The 16,138-nt window shown below is 35.1% G+C and overlaps 2 protein-coding genes across 4 annotated transcripts in view; one reads left to right on the top strand and one right to left on the bottom strand.

Moving 5' to 3' along the window:
• LOC124178737 (sodium- and chloride-dependent GABA transporter ine-like) overlaps positions 1–4,698 on the top strand; it is a 33,346-nt gene extending 28,648 nt beyond the window's left edge. For all 3 annotated transcript variants that reach the window (XM_046562321.1, XM_046562320.1, XM_046562323.1), the window contains one exon: positions 38–4,698. In XM_046562321.1, coding sequence (XP_046418277.1) covers positions 38–211 — 174 coding nt within the window. In that variant the 3' untranslated portion in view covers positions 212–4,698. The remainder of the gene's footprint in view (positions 1–37) is intronic.
• Positions 4,699–5,360: 662 nt separating this feature from the next.
• Positions 5,361–10,722, bottom strand: LOC124178745 (pre-mRNA-processing factor 19). Its single transcript, XM_046562337.1, has 8 exons — positions 10,517–10,722; positions 10,149–10,298; positions 9,767–10,044; positions 9,133–9,327; positions 8,894–9,049; positions 7,270–7,500; positions 6,816–7,156; positions 5,361–6,726 (listed from the first exon to the last, which is right to left on the bottom strand). The coding sequence occupies exons 1-8, from the start codon at positions 10,533–10,535 to the stop codon at positions 6,582–6,584; spliced, it is 1,515 nt and encodes a 504-aa protein (XP_046418293.1). The 5' UTR covers positions 10,536–10,722; the 3' UTR covers positions 5,361–6,581.
• Positions 10,723–16,138: the final 5,416 nt, after the last annotated feature.

Below are 16,138 nucleotides of genomic sequence, written 5' to 3'. Positions count from 1 at the left end.
GTACAGATCATCTGACGCATCAATTATTTCATTACAGAGATTAAGAAAGTCGATAAAACCGGACTTTGAAGCATGCAGGATTTGCGGACAGGAATATTGCACCGAGCCATTGCACACGATGGACGAGGACTCAGGAAAAGAACCTCTACATGAATTGAACAGTTTGATACAGCAAAATTCCACTTATATTCCCCCGAAATCGGAAGTATAAGATCAAAATTGAATATAATATAGCTTTTCACAGACATTGGCATGTTGGAAAAAAATGTAGTGCCCTTTTCTCGACTTATCTTGTAAATCTGTTGCGATTACTCTAAACTGCTCGTCTCAAGATCTGGACTGCGGAAAACAAAGTTTAAGAGATGCGCTTTACTTTTCGATTTTGTATTAATAAAAAATAAATATCGGCAGTAGTTGAAGTGAGTATCAGAAAGTTTGAAATACTCGGGCAAAATGCATTTTCAACGATGGTTTTGACCACACGAAAATTAGGCGAGAGGAAATGGAAATTATGCTGCGCCAAATCTTGTGAAAAAAACAGAAAATCGGAAGAATAAAAGCGAGTCGTTTCACGTAGTTGAGACACAGAATAATAAGACGATTAAAATACCACGGATAAATTTTTGATATGACTTATAATTTGGGATGGTAGAATAAGAATAAGGGATACTAAGGTTTGAGAATGAAGAAAATGGTACCGATTCTTTATTTGAACAGCCTTCTTCAATGTGTCGAGTAACATTATTCTTAACGGAGATAAAAGCAATAGGAGGAAACATAGTGATTGGGTAGCGTATATTGGCACAACATAATTTATTGATAATGATATTAATATAATTTCATTCTTTTTATTGTAATTTCTATACCAGCGAAGACATAGTTTTCAAATTAGTTTCACAATATACATAATTTCTAGTAGAGTATAATCGGAGTATTATAGCAAGTTGCAAACGAACAACTGAACTTTGGGTATTTAATATCTTGTGTAATGAATTACACAGGTTTACAAAAAAGGTTTTTCAGTGTTGCCCTGATTTTTCCGATGAATTTTGGTGTATCGGAAAGTAGAATCAACGAATAAAATCATGATTATAATAGACTGACGCTAGTTTTTATGTTGTTGCAGTATTGTAAGGAGGGAGATAGTTTCTGGTATAATTGTGATTTTATTCGTAAATTTTGCGTTCTCAAATATCAAAATTTACGGAAAAAATCAGGACTACAAAAAAAAATTTTTTTTCGTTAATCTTTGAAGCATTTTTTTTTTTTTTTTTTTATTGGTAAACTTTAAATAATGAAACAAAATCGAATTTTTCACCTAAATATTGATTTTTTTCAGTCCAATATGAAAATATCGATAAAATAAATAACTAGAGCCAGTTTCGAAAAATTGCGCTTACTCCTAGGTCGTTGATATCGAATCTTACTAAGACAACTCAAATATCGAGAATAACAAAACCACTGTTGATCAGTGTTATTCTAGTGTGAAGAAGTCAAGCAATCAGCTTTCTAAATGTAGATGTAACTGTAACAGTCTGAAGTAAGTAATTCTCAGCATAGCCAAAAATGCGATTACCAAAAATATCTGATTTTTTTTGTGCACAGATATATATAAAAATTTTAAATAATATTTTCACCCATATTGGGGATTGCATATTTCGAACAAATTCAGGTTATCTAATAAAATATCTGCTATTGGTATACTAAACGTACATTAAAATGTATGTCGCGATAAAAGAACAACATAAGCTTTGATGTAGAAAATACGGAGTGCGTTATGAATTGAAACAATGTTCGACTTAATTCCATTACATGATTTCAACTATGTTGCATTCATAATGGGTAAATTAGCCTATCTAGCTGCACTAACAGCCGGAGAATTCTATTCGAGGTTTTCACTCTTATATAAATTATATTACATAATATCTGCAAATTGGTTTGTTATGCGGTAGATGATTTGAATGTGAAGTAATCGAAAGTACCTAATATCACAAGTATAACCTTACATGTTTTGTGTAATTTGAATTTATTTATAATAATTTAAAGTCAATGTATCGTAAGCTGCATCTTTTCCACATTATGACATATAGTTTTAACATAGTACAACATATGATTGTGAAATGCACAAGTAGTGTTGCCAGACATCGAATCTATGAACGTTGTATGGCAATTGTGAGACTGCCGTGCGAGATCATACGTTCCTAGAACGTACGAATTTTCATAAATTTTTATCATCAAAGTGATAATACTTCTGCACATTTTAGCTTTTCACTTTTCACTTCAAAGTACATTCCATAACGTAATAATTTCAATTACTCGATACGAAAATTTATTTCGGTAATTCTATTGTTACTAACAATGAGAGTATCAGACTTCCGGATCACGGATTCAGCTGAAACTGCTAGGAATACTTTTACACCCCAAAAGTATGGAGCGTTTGATGTGTAGTTTTATCCATTCGGCAGTTCTTTACTATGGTTAAAATTGATTATATTCGCTATTCCATACTTGTTTAATAATTTTCAAACGCGTGGAATGTTTCTGAAAACTGAAAGAATAACCTTTCAAATATATGAGATCACTTATCAAATTTTAATATTTTTATTAATTTTTTTCTCAAATACAGAATTTCAAAAATTGTTTGCAACTCAATATTTTAGTAAATTTTTTCTTCTTTTAATACGAACAAAATAAAAGCTCATAAAACTGTTCTCAACTATGGATTTCTTGACTAAGTGTCTAAGATTTCGATGGTGTTGAACGACTCGAAAAATATTGAATAAATACAAAACTTTGTGAATTGATTCGAAATAAATTTTTTTGCGTGTTAAATAAATGGAAAACAAAACTTTTTTTTGATAAGACATAGTGACTTAAAAAGCAGCACCATGAAAATAAAATTAAAAAATCAAAGTGACACATTGGATTATGGTCATCGTTCAAGCGATCCTGCACCATTGTTCATATTCAAGTCATTAGAACAAAATTTATATTTTTGAAACTGCAAATATCTGATGTGTGGAATTCCACACCTGCTAAATTTTGAGGTGTGAAGTGTTCCACACCTACCACAGTGGTTTTGCCACTCCTACTTGGAAGTTTCCTCAGCATCTATGATCCGGGGGTTTAATACTCTTCTTGTGAGGGAGAATGTGACACGGAATTTTCCAAACCAGCCTCGTGTATCTTTGTTTTTCTTAAGCCAATCCAAAATCCGAAGCCTTCGGAACTTGCGATTTAAAAGGGTAATACACTACCATAAGTTAACGTACTTTTCGATGCGTTGCCGTATTATCGTAATATGTGACGCTTCGCGGGCGTAAAATCCCGTTTTACGCCTACTACGACGAAAATCTACTTTACGTTTTCTTGTACACGTTCCGCAAATTTTGATAGTCGGGAAGGGCTCTTTCATGCCACGTATAAATTAGGTCTGCGATTGAGTTTGAACGAGGCTCATTATCCACTCAGAGCTAGTCAAGCTGAGGGAACCGGTAAAACACCAAGTAGAATATTTAAAAGTGTGTTTAGACATGGAGTGTAAACATAGCACTAGACTTCATGTTAATCCGACAACATATTCATCCAATCACAGATTTAGCTGACTGGATAAAACTTATGGAATATTAAATGCACTGTCTCAGAGTGCGCTGGAACATTCTATCAAGTAGTACGAACAAGTGCAATTTTTACCATATCGGGGGCTAAAAACCAAAATGACCTAACACATGGGATTTTCGATTTGATGGATAAGTCCGCTTTTCTTCATTTTTCTTGCATACATCTTTGTAGAATCATGGAATGCTGAAAAAGTGTTGTTATGCCCTTTTGATTCTTCGCACTGGATATGTATGGAAATAGTATATTGTGTAACGAGGATGCAAACTCGGTCTTTTCGGGTTGAACGTAAGTTTGTTATATGAGTCGCAGGTAAGCTGAAGACGAATATTGCAAATACGCGAGGCAGAAAGACCGTCTGTGAGGCATTGTATACTTTAATCAATGACATGTATGACATTAATTCTCGGGAAAATACCTGAAGACGTTGAAACATGAAAAATTATTTAAAAGTTCCGATACCACGTTCAAAATCCTTTAATCTATAATTAAACTAAGATAATATGAATAGATGCATATCTTTCATATTTCGATGAAATTTTTTGTGACAAAAAAATATTATGTAACAGTGACGCGTATTAGTTAGATCATTCCAGTCGACAACAGTCCTTATGCAAGGTACAGCAAAACAATGTTTCAGTATAACAAATTGAACGAACAATTCATGCGTTAAAAGTAAAGATAAATAAAGTTGATGACATTGCTTAAAATATAGAAAATACTCATTATATATTCGGTGTTTCATTTAATTTTCGCTCGACGCACGTTTCCTCGCTGTAGCACCACCTCACGTCAGCTATGATTAATGTATCTTATCATTAATTAACTACGGCGCCCATTTACCGCTTCTATAATTTACGTCTCACGTGTACGTCTATATAAGTTGTGATATGACGCTTCGTTGGATGAAACAAAAGAATTACGAAAACAAATTGCATATCTAATCTCATTAAAAGAGAGTTCCATTCCAGTTAGCATCAACGATAAACATCATTTTTTGTTGCTAGATTAAGATTTTTTCGTAAGTCTATGATTGTATGTACATATACTGTTGAAATTATACGTAATTTTGTTATCGAATTTTCAATGTAGATTTTCCTCGCTTCCTACTTTAAACTGAAAATTATGCTTAGTTATTTGCTAATTTTGAATATTTTTGTTCAGATTCCTGCTGCGTATAGTTTGTTTTAGTATAAATAGTGAATAACTTGTACAAATTTTGATAATATTGTCTATACGATATAGGCTCAGGGCTAGGTTATGCAGAGTGAAGAATCACAAATAAATTCCCATAGATGAAAATATTACTAGCCAAGATTATTGACTTATAACAACAAGTGTGATGCGACCAGTGTATTTAACCTGTAATATTGAAAACCTTTACAAGTACCCGTAAGCCTGGGCATTTTAATTTGACTTGACGAAGGCCGATTGGGATTCCTCAGGGATAAAAAAATCGCCTTAGAAGTCGGGAATTCAAAAATATTTCCTGGGCCATTGAATATCCTGTTCACATATCCCGGTGTATCCCCGTCTTCCATCAAGAATGTTTTCTGACACTTTTGAAATACAGATTTCGTGACCAACCAATCAATAATTTTTATTCTTAATTAGACATTAAATCAATGGTAACAGTGTACATTAGGGTGAGTTGTCATTTTAGTTTGAAGAAATTTTTGTTGTGACGCTCCCCAAATCTGTCTATAAACAGTAGGAATCATTATGCACGGAAAACAGTGTTATTGAGTTGCTGTATAAAATATTTATTACAACTATTTGAAACATAGGCTACATGATCCACAATTGGTGATGCATATTTCCTTTGATCAGAATTTCAGGAGTCAACATAAATTTTATTTCGATATCCTCTCGATGAATTTGCATGAACAGATGAATTATAAATTAATTATTGATGTTATAAAATGTTGCGAGTCGGCAAAATCATAATAAGTATGGAACAAAAGTCAGTGACCACATCGATCACATCATGAAAATGCAGATTCAGAATACCAATTACATACTATTAAATGTAAAAGATTTGAAAGCTTTTCTTTATACTTTAAGACCTTTTTCATTCGAGACATTTATATCGTTGATGTATCAAAATAATTGTACAAGAGTTTTATTCAAATTTCGTAGTAATTTTCTGGCCCAAGGTTTGATGGATATTTTGATATGAATCTCAACTTCCAGTGCTAAACTTTTGTAAAAATACTAATTGAGAAAAATTCACAACCCAGGCATCAAAATTCAATTAAAATTAAAGTTGGAGTACCTCTTTATTTCGAACGTGAGTTTTGATTTCAACTGCAGAACTTTGTCCAAATAATTCTGGCTGTTGGAGCTAAATGAAGATTGTTAGTTTAAATTCACGCGATTTTTAAACAATAAACACTTTTTGATGAATCATTTTGAAAAGGCCCAGCCATTTAAAACATATGAATGAAAATGAATAATCATGAATGAAAGTTTGACTCCTTAATCAAAACATTAGCATCTATCGTTGATATTTTAACGGGGTTTGGAGTTACAGTGTGTTTACTCGTTCAAATGGATGGATATAAATAATTCAGTAAAATATGAAAAAATTATGAACTTCAATCTTAGATGGATGGGGAAGACAAAACTTATCACCTTGCAGTACTTTAAGTGTAATTTGACATAAAGATGGCTAGAGACAAATATGTTATACAAAAGGCAACTTACATATAATTTTGAACCTGCTTCAAGTGATCAGGCTCATAACTACGCATTGCCTTCCCTTGTTTCATCAGTAATACGGACAGTAAATACCAACAATATACGTGGTGAAATATGGACAATTGAATAGGTCAAAAAATATAAGAACACTTATCATATCAGTAAAAATTAATATCATCTAAAGAAATAGTTACCAACTTTGCCTTTTTGAATTGAAATTATATAATTTATTTTCACATTATTAAATAGGTACTTGTTGAGGCTTAAGGTAATCCATAGAGCTTTAATGTTCGATCCATACTGGTAGAAGCGATATACTGTGCATGCTTCCCAAATCGAACGCCTGTAGCTGTTGCCGTATGATCGTTGAGTACCTTTAATTCTTGCCATTGCTTACACAAATAAATTCTAGAAGAATGAAACAAAATCGTAAATATTCATACATACTCAAATAAGTTTTTCAAAAATACATTTTTGATGTGTGCAGTCAAGCTTACCTGATGTCGGATCCAGCCACAGCAAGGTATGTACCACTTTGATCAAAACAAATATCTTTCACTTCATAAGAGTCATCTAATTGAAGTGTCTTGAAATTTTTAAGCTTTCGCAAATCCCATAGTTTGACACAAGAGTCTTCTGCGGCTGTTGCTAAGTAATATCCGTTTTCTGAGAAGCTAATAGCGGTAATTGGACCTGAATGACCGGGGAAATTAGCCACGTTTGACTGCTCTTTCAAATCCCAAATCTTGACTTGAGAATCAGCTGTTCCTGTACCAAAGATAAGCCCATCTGGATGGAATTGGGCTGTTGTCAAAGGCTGTCCAGATTGCCCAGCTACCTATGATGGAGAAGGGACCATAACGAAGTGATGGTAGAAGTCATTTTTCCATAAAATGGATTAATCATAAATTGTTAACTAAGAAACTAGCGAATGAATTTTCATTTATTGACCTTTGTCAGTAGTCTGCCAGTACGTATGTCCGAAAAAGCCCAGTGCTGGTCCAGAGATGAGCTCAACAAATAATCTCCTGTAGGGTGAAGTGAGAGGCCAGTTACAGGTGCATCATGAGCCCTCAATAAAAGTGTCGTTTGGCTTGTTCCCACATTCCAAACACGAATTGTCGTATCAGGTGATGCTGTCATAACCACATCTTCTTCCGGATGATAAATAACTCGTGTGACCTTAAAATTTTTCAAAATACTTGAAATCAAAAGCTTAATACCATAACTGCTGAGTGCTATTGAAATGTTATACTTTCTAAATTGATACATTTCAAGTTTCAATTAATATTGATTTTTACTACATATGTTAAACCGAAGATATAGGACAAAAACTGCTGATGTTACGTTTCAGACACTGATTTTACCTAATAAACAATATTAACAATCGTAAGAAATGTAAATCATGGAAACATGTAGGTTTTCAACAAAAAAATGTAACTGGTAAGATCTATAATTTAACTTCACAAATATAAATATACAATTAAGACGATTTTTGTAATGAAAGAATAGTGTGAAATCGGTTACTTAATAATTGTACGTTGCAAAAGGTGATAGAAAATTAGACATATTAGCAGAATTCCTAATGCAGAGATTATTAAAATGATGAGCATCATTTTTATTGTTTCTAGTTAAGAAAACTCTCTTCTCTCACTAAAAAATTACACGCTGCAGGAACATGACATTCAACAATCATGAATAGAAACTCATAAACAAATTGTTAATATAACATCTGGAATTTAATTGAATTTAATTTAATTCGATTCAATTTAATGTTTGTCGTTAGTCTATTTTCAACAAAATATTCAAACAGATAACAAACAATACATATTTTTCTTGATCGGCTTATTTTTGCCCTAGATTATATTTGTCTTGGGTTATTTTTGTCACAGGTTATTTTATTTTTGGGTTATTCTTCATCGGGTTGATTATTTTTGGCCTGGGTTGTATTTGTTGCAGATTATTTTTGACATGGGTAATTTTGTTGGGATACACGCTTTTGGTCATAAATAAGTGACGGAAGACTAAGAGTGTCACCTTTGTAAGAATTAATACTTGAGGGGCCTTTGGTGTATTGTATTGAAGTGTTGGTAAGTTTGAAATGCTTTCTCATAAAATATTAACTAGCTTCATGGTTTCAGAAATATAAGTAACTAAATTTACATTATTGACTAATAGCTTTGATACATTAACTAATTTAATTCGCAGATAGAAAAACAGGTTCAAATTCAATACCAAACTTCTCCTAAATGGCCAAGAAGTGCATGCTTTCCAATCGCCATTTGTTTTTCTTCTCAAAGTATTACATTCGTGCCAAACTTCAGCTAAATTGGTAATTTTGAGCGAACGTACTTCCTTTGCAATTGTCTCAAAAACAAAAAAATCAAAACTCAAACTAACTTCCATTTGATCTATAGAGTAAAAGTCACTTAAAGATGTCGAGTTTCTTCCCATACAAAGGGTACGAAATTGTGATCGTGAATAGTAGTAGACAAATTTTCGACCTTACATAATAATTCATATTACAGTGCGAGATTAGTTGTGAAAAACACGGCTTATTTCTGGTGTTACTTACCTTTTTGGTGTGTCCTTTAAGAATAGCAACTACTTGTTCAGTGTCCTTATTAAAAACTGTTGCATTTTTGTCTGCGCCTCCAGTTAGAATTTTGCTGGTATCTGCCCCATGTATATCAAGTGCCAGAATTCCTGGTACACTTGCGGAATGCAATCCCTGTCAGTGAAAACATTTTCCGTAATTATATTTTGTCACAAATTACATTTCTGCTCAAAATTAAAATTAATGGGACTTCTAACCGGGTGTGAAGCAAGTGTCTGGAATGCCCTAATGCTTTCTTGTGGTAAGAGATCTTCCGGTATAGAACGTCCACGTCTTTTTCGTTCTTGAGTTAAAACAGTAGCTCGTTCTTGTAATTTTTGAATAACATCCTCAGTGATGCCAGCTTGTTCAGTTGGTTGAGCTGCCGCACCACCAGCTTCCACTGCAACAGACTGTATGCGACACAGTAAGCATGATGAGTAATGAAACTTATATGTAAACTGATGGATAAGGTCGAAGTTCATAAGGTTATTGTAATGATGCAATTTTTTGTAAACTCGCTATTTTACCATATAACAATAACAACTGTCTGGCATTACGCGAATGTTACCAACTTCAGCCTTACCCTGGGTAAACCCTCTCGATACAGATATCAAGTAAAACTAGGCAGAAACAGATACACAGATATGTTATCGATGCTGAGAATTTCTGTAGGCAGAATCTCATTGGGTTAATTGCAAACCAATTTGTACAAATTTTTTTACAACTTTTATCATGAACTTTATAAATCATAATGAAATCTGAGCTATGTAGGATGAAAATATGCCAGAACTTTGTTAACGACAAATAGAAATAAGGATGAAAGCAACAGACAACAGCAAAACGTTTTACCGGTTGTGGAATAACAGTTGCTTGAGTAATGCCTGCTTGTGGCTTAAGAGTGGCCAGTGCTTCTCTGGCTGCGGTAACTTCCTTGGTCAATCTAGCAATAACTCGGCAGGCTGCATCGTGCTGGTATAAAGCATGAGACAACTCCTGTCTGGCTGTCTGAAGCTGTTGTCTCTGAGTAAACGAATGTAACATTACTGCATCCCACTCATCTTGTAGAATCTTTAGAATTGCAGGAATAGATGTTGCGCTCGGTGGTTTTGGCTTTACAAGAGGCGTAGCTGAACAGAAAATTTAGAATTAATACACCTTGCAGAATAAACATTTTTCAAAATGATGTGGACATGATTATTACTCTGCATTTTCTTTGCAGCCATGATCTTACCCTTTACATCAATCAGCTGCTCAACTGCAAGATCTTTTCCATTTATAGGATCCACTCCATTTTCTGCAACATACTTTTCGATAAGCCGTTTTTCGAAAATAGAACCGGAAACCGGAGAGATTACCGGGTGCTCTGGGACCTCGTTGGAAACTGGAAATAAATTAATGGTTTTGAGTTCGGTATCATGTTGAAGAAACGCGCGAACTTTCAGGTTAGGGTTCACGAGCCGGTATAAAACAGTTACGTTTAATTTGAAAGAATGGAGGGTGAAATAAATTCAAGAAATAAGGCTGAAGCCGGGCCATTGCTACAGATTGTCTATTGGACGGAAATAATTTATAATCGTCGAGAAATAAACAAATACGTACTTGCACAAGACAGTGCCATATTTACGACATATAAATACAACGATCAGCAGTGAACAGAGTCCCCCAAGTCCTCTTCAGTTTTGTTCTTATTGTTAGCTGTACTGAATCTTTATAAAGTGAAAATATACGTGAACACCTGCACGTAAGTCCCAGAAACCAAAATCACAAACGAAATCAAATCTGTATAGAGTCTAGTGCCCACGACCCTCAACCATTGAATGTGTTTCACCGAGGTGTAACCACTCGAATATAATTTTATGTTACTAAAGTCCCTGTCGAAATGCTAGTCGGTCGCTTTCCTTCATGCTCCCAACAAACCCAACTTTAAGTGTAAGAATTTTGTAAGCAGATCATTCAAAGAACCGCCTAACTATTGAAAATATCCTTAGATGTGAGATAACAACGAGAATCATTAATCCGAGTCTAAAGCCATATTATGGCATCCTCACGCTACCCAGAACTACAATATTATTATTTAAGTGCTGTAAATAACTATGACTATTATAACCTATAATTATATAATACTTCATAAGCTGAAACGTTAACACTATAAAAAAGTGTTTTGAGTTGTGACCTTCATATCCAAGAATAACATTAATCAACAAGTCATCAAGGTGAAGATAAATCGTCTTCAATACTTCATAAGGTTATCAGCATATAGAACATAACTTGCCTATTCTAATTATATTCTCTAGTAATTTAACAGAAGTTACGCCATTCCTATAGAATCGCCATGCATAGGGGCGTATTTGATTGAATTACGCGTAATACGTAACTGATACAACAAATTGCAGATCAGACGTTCTACTGTACTTTCAAACTATAATGCTGAACAGATTTGCAATTGGTTTCTGTAATCTACGCCTCTTGGTATTCTACATACGAGTACGTGTAATGCGTAATATATTGAGACCATAGAGGCGTATACACTGATCTCTATGATGTATGAAATAGAGCGTAAGCAACGGCGTAAGCGTCTTGTGAACGGATTTGAATCGCTTCTCTAAAGGACAGAAGATAATAATTCTCCAGCTATCTCTGTCGCTGCACCCATAATACGAGGGGCGGGAGGAGGGGGGGGGGGGGGGGGGGCAGGCAGGCCGGTGCGTGCAGCTACCCCCACTCCACGGGAAGAGGGTAGAGAGGGCACGAGCGCCGTGCGACATCAGTCGTTTCCGAGAAATCAGAGTGAAATTATTGGTTTTCGGCATCGGTTCCACGCTCAGACCACGTTCTTCGGATTGTGTCACGTTGTTCGATAAGCGTATTTCCACCATACTCATCTGTTAATAATACAGACGAGCCGCGTGTAGCCTGAAGAAAAACCGAGTTACTGACGTAAAAACATTCTGCGGACGTTGAAGGTGAATTTCGTGTTTCGCGGTTTCATTGTTTTGTGTACCTTCAGATTTCAGTAAAGTGTATTTTTGCCTCTGTACATCCAGTGTCAATTTTATTATTTTTTTTAGCTGATTTTCGGCGAATGCACAGTTGCATTGTCAGCCAGTTTATTCAGTCGGTTCAAATAGATAGCTACAGCACAAAAAGTGAATGTAGAATCGAGTGCTAGTGTTATTGCGGTGCGGATTTTTGGAATATAAGAGATTAGCGAAGATGTGAATTATGTGAAAAGTGCGTCGCTTCACCAATGAACCTGAGATGCTACAAGAACTACTACGTTAAATTGCGGAGCAACCCAGATAAGAGGTAACAATACTTATTTTAATTATTGATTGATAATTCAAGGTGGCACACTTAATACTCAAATTTTGTTCTTGCCTAACATGCAATGCATGGATATAAATCTCGACAACAGTAATAATTGATTTGAAAACTGAAAAGCCAATTTACCAAATTAATTCAAGTGTCTTGCTTTGTTTTTCACAGATTTGAGCAGAGACTTCCGAGTAACTTCTCCATTTCTCGGCAACGCTGGTGAGTTTGCATGTGTTAGGTTATGGGTATTTCCCTGGGATTCCTCTGTCACGTGGCGTGGCGGTAACAATTGTTACACAAATCTTCGATTTCTTAGCTGCATGGTTAGGCTCATTCACGATCGCAACGTGCTTAACTTTCGGTTGAATATTTTTTTTCGCAATGCAATTTAGCGTAGCTTACTTCCAGTTCGAGATTTTACACGTTGCTAAAAGTGGAATGAGCATCGCGACAGGTAATCATCGCTTACTCGGCACTCGCGAGATCGAATTGTGTTTCGTAACTGATGTAATAATCTACGTTTGAATTTACCGATGATGCCGTTTAAGTGGTGGGTTCACCTGAGGTTTGAACATATTCAATTAATTACGTTATTGTTAAATTTATGAAATTCCAAAGTCTGGTATAACGTAACGTAATCAACTTGCATCTTATATATCATTTTCAATCTTTTAACAACCAACAAGTATTGATCAGCTGCAGGCTTAGCTCGCTTAGAAAAATGCTAATTGGCATACAGGATGTTTTTAAGCACTTTTACAAAAGGTTAATGTACCGATAGTCTGCCAACATTCACTAAAATAACAAATGCAATATTAGAGTTGGCGGGATACTACCGCTATACTGTATTCTGAGAAGGCAGACTACGATACAAAAACATTTTGCTCCCAACAGGTGAGCAACGAAAATGTAAGTCAGTGACCACGGCGCAAATGATGAAGAATGATGTGTGTTGGAGAGAATGGAGAATCGTTTAGGTCGAATATAGGTAACCGGGTAGGTAGGTGGACGTTTTGGGATCCGTCGCGGGGTTTATGCATGAGTGTGTGAATCTCTCTTTTCCGTTGGGTGGCTTCGTTGGGAAACAGACGAGGGTAGGAAGGTCGCGACGTACCGTGATGTTACTAACTTTTGTAATCCACAGCGTCAAACGATCACAGACATTTTTTCCGAACAGATTCCGTATTCGAGTCTCTCGACCATTTGTAAACATTTGAGTATTAACGAGATTCAATTTCCCATTTCTTGTCACTTTGCAACGATTTTTCAATCGTTATGCAATTCGATTATTTAGTCATTACCGATCATTATTCCATTCAATTGATCTCTGTGATCGTCTGAATGGGCAAAACGCATCTCTGGACCATCTATCGCGTTCCGTGGTACGCTAGATGGGGAGAGATGCTGAGCTCGAAGACTTCGCTTCGAAGAGGATCGCCGACCGTCACGCCACACAATAATGCATGCCCTCCAACCTCCCCCCCCGATTTCGATTCGATTTGTAATTTGAGAACAACAATCCTCATAGCAATGTATCTAATTCAGAAAGATGCAGATGCGGATTGGGTTTCTACAGAATTTTTGGGACACGTCCCAGATAATACAAATTTTTTGACAGTTGTCGCGCCATATTGCGCGTAGAATAATCACGAAAATTGGACGCAGCTTCATGCGCGTAAATTAATAACGGGAAACGGACACGCTTTTTACGCGTCGATTTTACAAACAGTATATAAAAGAGTTACGCACTCTCGATGTGCTGATCTTTCAGCTTTTCGGTCAATTTTTTGTCAAACAATGAGGTTTTCAAGTTCCACGCCGCCTTTTGCGCGTGGACTTCATACCTTTCATTTATGAGAGAAAGCGCGGCATTTGAAAACCGGTGCTCAACGCGCAAAAACAAAAATCTCGGTAGTGTATAGTGATAGTGGAGAATCTTGGCGTAAGTATTTATGGAATATACCTGAAATGCACAGAAATACTCGTTTAACTGATCATATTATTTTCAGTTTCAGGAAAATAACACCAATTGTTTAACAAATGCACTGAGGACTGTAGAATTTTCAGTCGAGAGATATTCACTTTAATGGTTCATGGCAAAAAAAGATGTCGATTTTTATTCATCAATACAATTAATAATCAAAGCTACGAATAGTAAAGTAAATATCATGTTCGAGTCGACCCATTTTTCGTCAGTGTAAGAACTTATGTGTGCTAACCATACCTTCGTCTGTTTCAGCTAATAAAATTTTTGTTGGTTTCAGCTAATCAAATCTTCTGTCTGGTTCAACTAATTACTATGTTTCTTTTTTCGATAATTATATTTTTTACCTATCTAAGCTAAGTATATCTTTGTCTGTACCGACATATTTCACTAATAATATTTTCATCTGTTCCACGTAACTGAATTTTATTGACCACACTTAAAAATTAATGTTTAATTTTTGGGGATTAGGTCTGGTTTAGGTCTGGTTCAGAGTTAGTTATCTTGTTTTCACCGATACATAGATTTAGCGATGTAGTTCAGAATCACCATGATCAAATAGTGCAGTAAAATTTATTCAGCTATAGTTTTTTTTTAAATGATTTCAGTCTGTTATAGCGATCGTTTCAGTGTCACAGCTTTTTTTTCTCGAGTTGCTCATAGGTCATGTTCGATTTTGATTTCACTGTAGAATTATACAGCTCTGTCGTATTTTGGTGGTTGTGCTTATTCGATTTTACTTGTGTCCATTTCTTCCAAGATTTCTGCATCGTCATCGATAGGTAAATGCCAACGTCTTACAGTGATACATGTTTTCGATTTTGGTTTAGTTGTGATTGTTCTGCGTATTCACCAGGTTCTCCATTTTACTGATTATCTCATACCTCATAAGATGAAAAACAACCACCCTTCATCCATAATTAAAACAATCCTCTTTTATCAATAATTAAAACATTCATCTTTCGTCGATAATAAATAGTCCACGGGTTATCTGAATTGAAAAATTCCGACAAGCTACCAACATACGCGAGTATAAATTAATTGGGAAAAGTAATTTATCATAATTTACATGTGAACAAAGTCATTAGCAATTTTTCGAACAACGTAAGATTGATCTTGCAAGTATTCTCCGTGGAGTAGGCCTACTGGGGATAGGATGTAAAAAAAAACCGCGCCGGATGCTCTATCGTTTGCGGTGGTGTGGAAACGAGTATAAGTGAACTTATTTTCACATGTCAGATACTAACATATTGTAGTTTTTCGAATGACAATTTTAATCTTGCGTAAATTTAACTCGTTGCCAATAAAATTCATGCTCCGATAATGTTTAACGCATGTAGAGTCGTAATACCTTCGGATTGCTGTAGTTTAGTCAGAGTGAATACACGCGTAAATACATTCTGTTTGTTAAATTTCGTTTCTCAATTAAAGTCAACAAGGTGCTCATCCATTCGGCAATTCAGAGTTTGGCGATTCCACTTTCACAGTCAACGCAGTAAAATCTGTGAATTGTAAAATTCGAAAGTTTTACTCGCTACTAATTGAATAACTCGTCTTTTCGGAAAAATTAGTTCAATTGCAAATGCCTATCCGGCAAAACATTCCTAGTAACTCTATTTTCAATATTTTGTATTACAAGAATTTGTAAAATGTATAGAAATTACATAAGGTACATGAGTCAATCCACGTCAAACTGGACACCTTTTTTTCATCGATCTTTTCGATTGTTGTGAATTTTTTTCAACGGATTTCATGGGTGTAATAAATTTATCAAACAATTTTTTTTTCATCTTGAATATTTCAAAAGTTATTGCAGGTTGAAAATTGCACAAAATCCCGAAAACCGTCACACACGCCTTCCTTCAAATCTTCATATCTCAGGTTCTATTTGTCTGATCAATCTATCCATGGACTTATTCAAA

Source organism: Neodiprion fabricii, chromosome 3 (genome assembly GCF_021155785.1).
Source record: "Neodiprion fabricii isolate iyNeoFabr1 chromosome 3, iyNeoFabr1.1, whole genome shotgun sequence".
Taxonomy (NCBI): domain Eukaryota; kingdom Metazoa; phylum Arthropoda; class Insecta; order Hymenoptera; family Diprionidae; genus Neodiprion; species Neodiprion fabricii.
Note: the sequence above shows the minus strand (reverse complement) of the source record. Positions and strands in the feature narration are given on the sequence as shown.

Coding starts and splice junctions, on each gene's coding strand:
- LOC124178745 (XM_046562337.1), bottom strand. Junction 10,045..10,148: donor GCAGCTGATTGATGTAAAGG/GTAAGATCATGG, acceptor TTTTCTGTTCAG/CTACGCCTCTTGTAAAGCCA. Junction 7,501..8,893: donor TTAAAGGACACACCAAAAAG/GTAAGTAACACC, acceptor AAAAATTTTAAG/GTCACACGAGTTATTTATCA.